We start from the raw sequence: 6686 nt of genomic DNA, 5'->3' as shown, positions 1-6686 counted from the left end.
TTTTCAATGAAGGTGACTTAGTTTGGCTTCACCTTAGAAAGGAAAGATTTCCTATTCAAAGAAAGTCCAAACTAAGTCCTAGAGGAGATGGCCTTTTTAAAATCCTTAAGAAGGTCAACAACAATGCTTATCAGTTAGATCTTCCATCAGAATATGGTGTCCATTCTACTTTTAATGTTACTGATCTTCGTCCTTTTACAGGAACTGATATAGATGAAGATTTGGATTTGAGGACAAATCTTCTTCAAGGGAGAGGAGAAGATGACTTAGGTCATGGATCCATTACTAGAAGTATGACTAGAAGACTCCAAGAAGTGCTTGAAGATATGGATACAACAGGGCAAGTTCTCTTCCTTCCTTTTGGGTGGAATCTAGAGACATCAAAAGAAAGGATAAATATGTCCACCTGATTGCTAAAGTTGCTAGCTGCACCACCAATCCTTGTTAAATACACCCACGGCCAGATCTTCTTCCAGCAGCGTCAGTTCACGTGTTCATTAGTTTTAAAGCACATTTTGAATATGCCTTTCTAGAAGGCTTCCATCTTTTACACATGGGGTTAACACGTGGCAACTGATCCACATTTTATGGTTCATCTTTTTCATGCTACAACTCCATGGATATCATATAAATTCATGGCAGCTTCTAGTGTAAAACACTTTTGGATGAATGAAATTTTCTGTTGAGATTTGCTTAAGCCAATTCTCCTTCCGAAAGTCTCTCCTAGCTTAAATCTTTCTCTACAACTTCCTTCCTTGTATGGAAGGCTGCCTGAGTTGTAGCCACCTCCTAAGCATAGCCTCCGTTTCCACATCACCATAAATTACACCTTCTTCCGCTGCCATGGACATTTCCTCCGCTGCCTGTGACTCTGCTGGCACTGCCGAGAAGCCTTCTCTGTTTGAAGACTGACGGAGTGTTCTTGACGTCCATCCATTTCTCTACTTCGTGACGTACCTCTCGGTTCAGTAGATCCACCTCCCTACTTGGCTCATCAAACCTTGATCCCAAGGCCCAGATACCAAGTCATTTCATGTGGCTGGAAGCATAGTTGTTAAACTATAGTGTCAACTCATAAACTTGTTAACTAGCGCACTCCTATAAATTGGGCCTGAGTTGATTGTAAAGTCATTTCTTGGGGAACTTAGAGGTGAGATCGCGTAAAATTCCAAGTTCATATACAAGTTGGTAGGTTGACCTCCACATCCATTTTATAATGGTGCTACACCATGTAATTTCTCCAAGTAGTATTGCATGTTATGTTTCCCTTGGCTCATTTCGCACCCCACTTCTTGATTATCCCTTACTATTTGTGATTATTGTTATTGTTGTTTAGTTGTTCTTCTGCTACTAGATATTTTTCTGCCATTTTTGGTAGTTGCATCATTATGATGCTGCTAGTTGTTTCATTGTTGCTTGATCTGTGAGAAAAGTGCATCACAGAAATTGACAACTGTTGGACGAGATGGTATATCCAATTTTATACGCAAAGTAGTGAACTTTGTGACTCCTATTAGGCATGTGTGCATTTTATCTCATGATTGTTCTGTTTCTTATCACCTATCAATTTGTTTGCTCATTGAATTTAAATTTTTGTTTAATGTTGTTACTTCTTGTTTTTCTTCTTCAGTTTCATTTAAAGTACCCTTTTTACATGAGTCGACTTTTGTTACTGTAGTGATCAAAATGAATCTCCTTCTTTCGAGTATCAAAATATATGAAAACCAAAATGTCTATCAACGTGAGAGATTAACTAATGCTTTAACTATTTAATAGACATGCATAGGAATGTAGTGTTGACTTTGTCAACCTAACTGTCTGAAATGCAATATTTTGCATTGGTAACATAATCTCCCAATTTTACACACTTCTTGTTAAGAGCTTATAATGTACATGTATTTGCTTATTGGATTTATGTTAGAAGTCTAAAATAACATTATATATAAGCTACGAAGTTTAGTCTAGTTTTACTTGTGACATTACTATTTTTTAAAGTGTCTTAACAACATATTCCACTTTCATTAGTTAGATTTTTTTTATATCAATGGTTTGTATCAATCTAGTTTATGTCAACAATATCAGAGTTTATTTTGTCTACTCAAGTCTGTTGTCAAATCTTATTAGCTACGTAGATAAGCTGGTCAGCCTTCTTTTGTATCCCTTCATTTTCCTTATTATTCATACTTATCTTTTGTATTAGTTTTTTCTCAATCTTATGGGTTGACGTAGTGGTTAGGTATTCTGTGCTCATACGTTGCAGGGACAATGTATGTAGTGTAGAACCTGTATTCAATTCCCTATGCTAGAACGCTTGTTGGGCCAGTGACAATTATAGCAGTACGAGTGGGATTAATTTTTGGTTCAGTTGGTTTGGAGAAACCTATGACAGAACAAAAAGGGATTTCCTTTTTCTCTCCTTCTCCCTAATTTAACTTAGTGTTATTTGCTTTTGTTATTTGGATGGTCCATTTAGTTTGGTAGATTTTCTTGCTTGTGCTACTGTTAATATTTTCATTCAGCAGAAAACCACCATTCTGCCATGTGTAGAGTTAGAGTTATTTGTTTATGTGATGTCCAGTAATGTTTATTGGTTGATAATCTGGCTATTTTATTTGGGGTATAATTTATGTACTTAATTTTTATTTCTTTTCTCCCCTATAAAATTTTTGTATTACCGGCCAATTTTTATTCCTCAGACATGCCTCAATGCAACCAGATCCTCATTGAATGAAAAATGGGTTAAGAGGGAGGCTGCTGTTGTGATCCTGAGGGAGGCACTCATGAAAGGCAAATGGCTATAGTAATTTATAAGGTAATTTGAGGTTATACTGCACAGAACATTCTTTAGAAAAAATATATTAAATAAGCATAATGAATAAGTAAAAGGCGTTGTTGCATTATTGTTTATCTCGTGATTCTATAAGTATAATATTTTATGATACTTCAATAAGCATGAGTTATTCATGCGCTGTGTTACGTCACATTATATTACATCTTATATATAATGATTTTGATCAACAGAAATAATTTTAATTATTAGAACTAAAGTTTAAGGCAGTGGATGTTTAGCAACTTCATATTATATTTTTATTATTGAAACAATAAAAATTGTTTATGCCTAAATTGAAGTAGAAGCTTAGACAAAAAACACTTATTATTAATTGATCATTCTTTTTAGTGTTTAGATTCTCACTACAAAAAAAATATTATTAGGCGGAGGTTATATTGCGGGGTTATAAAAACCCTCCGCAAATTAAAAATATTTAAAATAATTAAAAGGATTTAATTAAGCCCTGAGGGGGTTTTAATATTATTTGGAGGAGGTTTATGTCATCTAAAATTTAAAATACAATTTTTCAGTTTCTAACTTCCCTCTATATCCAAAATTTTCCAAATCTATCTTCCCTCTCATACTTTCCCCTTTTTCAAAATCAAAAGTTGCATTTCTTTTCCCTAAAATTTTTCAAACCCTCACATTTTCTTTGCTTTCTCTAAACTCGTGCAAGGTTTTCGTTTTTCCCCTGCAAACAACTCAGTTCGTACTCAAATCATCATCATTTTTAGGTCTCGTTAGGTAGCGTCGATCTACGGTTCAACGTCTTCGACATTGCGGTCGCCGTACGGTCTCTGTTGTGCTTACAATTGCCTCACCACTGCGGTCGCCATTGCTCGCCACTACGATCGTCGTTGTCCTCGCCGCTGCGTCGTCTGTTGCAGTCGCCATGGAGTCCTCAGTTGCAGTCGCCGTTGTGGTCGCTGCTATGGTCGTCGTTGCGCTCACCGTTGCGTTGTCAGTTGCAGTCGCCATGGAGTCCTCCGTTGTGCGTCATCGCTCATCATCGCTAGGGTTCACCGTCATTAAACCTAGGTTTCCTCTTCCAGGTTACAATTTTAAAACCTCTTTCAAATGAGATCTCACAGTGGTTGAGAGCTAGCTTGCCTTTTCAAGTTACAATTTTAAAACACCTCATTATTTATTTGGCCCTTAGATTACTCTGACATTGGATTTGTTTTGATGAAGGTATCACTGTTATTTTCACGCCACTAAGTTACCATTGAACTAAATGACATAATTATATTGTAATTCATAATAATTTTCTTTTTACTATGTTTATGGAATTGGTATTCTGTTGAGTTTGAGTTTCTATATTGAATGCTTTGAAGGGTTGTGGCAGAGCTTTCTATTCTGGTGTAGATGTTCTTAGGTTGTATCACACACTGAATGAAGGTGAGTGGTATATTAATATTTTATCAATTAATTAGCAAGTATATTGTCTTTTTAGTTGCATTAATTTAATTTCTAAGCACTGTCAATGTAAAAACTCTTAGTCTGGTAATCAATCAGAAATGATGGTAGGTATGAATTTTGATGTAGTGATTATTAAAGTCAAAAAAATTATCAAGCATCACAATTTGTTATGATAATGTTGTATGCTACTCCATAAACTGTTTTCTCTATTTCATCCAATCTTTCAACTGGATACGTCAAGTTCATTTAAATAAGTTTTCACTTTTTTTGACTAATTTATCTGATTATTGTTTGTGACTTTACTTATGTTATAGAGACTNTAGTTTTTCTGACAAGCTCATCACCATTGTGTTTGGAATTTAAATTGACGTTAAATTACTGTTGTTCCTTGATTTTTGAACACTTGTGTTTGTGTTGTGTTCAGTGTGGTGGGAATGTCAATGATGATGGAGAAAGCAGAGTCTGGACAGAAGCTATACACGCGAATGCGGCTTTGGGAATTTCCGCATCAGTATGTGATAGAACCAACAGATGGATCTTCTTCTGGTTCTTATTTGTCAGTTAGTCGAAAAGATGGCTCCATCAAGCTCATTGGTTCGTTCTTACTCTGTTTTTTAATTGTCATGTGCTCTCAGTATAACTGATTTTTTATTTTGTTTTCTACAGATGAGATTTCTGAAAGCAACACTGTTCGAGTTCCTAAGATTTTCACAATTTATGGGGGTGGCTGGGATGTTGCGGCTTTTGGAGGGTAAGTGAACATTAGCCTTAGCAATAGCAGACCCAAGGTGAATTGTGCATTTCTTTTTTCTTTTCTTTTTCTAGTATATTTTTCACAATTTATGGTGTGACCTAGTGTGGTTAGTTGCTTTTTGGATCATTTACATGAACTAATGTTTGTGCTCCAAGTCTCTGGTTTTTCTTATTTGCCAGTGCTTTTGATTTTGATCATGATATTTATTTTGCATATATCTACTTTATATACTTNAAGTTCTTTCTTGCATGGATGTATATATTCCTTTTCAATAGTCGACATCCATTTGACCATTTACTTTGGGTTGAACTTTAAATGCCTTAGGATCGTATTTGCTGGCTATAANTGGGCGTGAATGTGTTGGATCCTACTTGGGACATCCAATTTTCAAAGTTTCATCTCTTAAGGTTTTTCCATGTGATTGTTCCCAACGCAATATCCCTTTTGAACAACAAGTACCTGCTAGAGTTCCACTTCTATCGTTGATTTTATGTTAATAAGCAATTTGAAACTCATAATCGTTGTGTAATGTGTTAGAAGAAGACAGAGATCGATTTTTCTGGGATATTAAGAGTTGCTGAGAAGACTACGGGTCTGTTCTTCTCGTACAACGCCAATTTAACTCTCAGGTGAATTTTTTTTTTTAAATATATATTTTTAGCAAGCATCCAAATTTTCAGGGAATCAGACATTACTCTTAATTATTCTTAGGGAAATTATCTTCCGATTAGCAAGTGGGTGTGCAACCATGCAATCTTTTAACGTATTCAAATTCAAAAAANATACCTTTATTTTTTTGTTTTCATTTTAATAATATTTGTTTACTGAAAAACAAAAGTATTATTTAAACATAGAACTCCTTAATCACATTCAGACCGAGTCCTATTGATACATAAGCACTGTATGAAAAAATTGATAGTGATGTTCGCATAGGTGAGGATAATTGGATTGGAAACACATGCGTCAAGGATAGGTAATATAAAGTTGATGGAATTCAATGACGATGGCCCAAATGTTGGATCTTTCTCTTTAGTTTCTTTTAGACTTGTAGACTTTTCAGAATCAAGATGCAAATAGTAATGATGACATAGTAATAATATACATTTATCAGGGAATTTTTATTGTGCAAAAGTATGATTTTTATTGCCATAACAAAACACTACTTAATTGATGTTGCAGGTTTCTCTTTTAAGTATTACAATCTGAACTGTGACTCTTTATTAGCTCGTTCTCTCATTTGGAAAGGTAATAAGATCCTAACTCATTCATATATGCAATGTATTTGGCTGGATGGCATAGATTATCATTCATATGTGCGATTGTTATTTCAGAATTGATTTTCTTGAATCTGATTGCATGAGATGAACTTGTAAATTTTACAAAGTTAATTTTCAGTTATTAGATCATTGACAGATATGTGTTAGTGTAGTTTAGGTACTTACATCTTTGGTTACCGAGTTTAATTCTGAATCTGGATTTGGCATTTGTCAATTATTGTGATGCTAGTTTTTGCAAGTTCAAGTTGATTCTGTTTTAGTATTTTACCCAATAGGTGATTTTTGTTAGTATCCTCTCTACCTTGCGCAGTGAACAAGTTCTTCTGAATTTTGTTTGGTTTGCGTGCGTATAAGTTGCAGTTTTGGAACACCACTGCTGCATTGCCAAAAATGGTTTAAAAGATGG

General features: G+C 34.8%; 1 protein-coding gene across 1 annotated transcript; it reads left to right on the top strand.

The window, feature by feature from the left end:
- The first annotated feature begins 4680 nt into the window (after positions 1-4680).
- Positions 4681-6455, top strand: LOC111240562 (phosphoinositide phosphatase SAC7-like). Its single transcript, XM_022775749.1, has 4 exons — positions 4681-4843; positions 4916-5000; positions 5328-5632; positions 6183-6455. Exons 1-3 carry the CDS (start codon positions 4684-4686, stop codon positions 5356-5358), a joined length of 276 nt encoding a protein of 91 aa, XP_022631470.1. The 5' UTR covers positions 4681-4683; the 3' UTR covers positions 5359-5632; positions 6183-6455.
- Positions 6456-6686: the final 231 nt, after the last annotated feature.

Source organism: Vigna radiata, chromosome 2, assembly GCF_000741045.1.
Source record: "Vigna radiata var. radiata cultivar VC1973A chromosome 2, Vradiata_ver6, whole genome shotgun sequence".
NCBI classification, from domain to species: domain Eukaryota; kingdom Viridiplantae; phylum Streptophyta; class Magnoliopsida; order Fabales; family Fabaceae; genus Vigna; species Vigna radiata.
The sequence above is the reverse complement of the archived record's forward strand: the minus strand, read 5'-3'. Positions and strand labels throughout refer to the sequence as shown.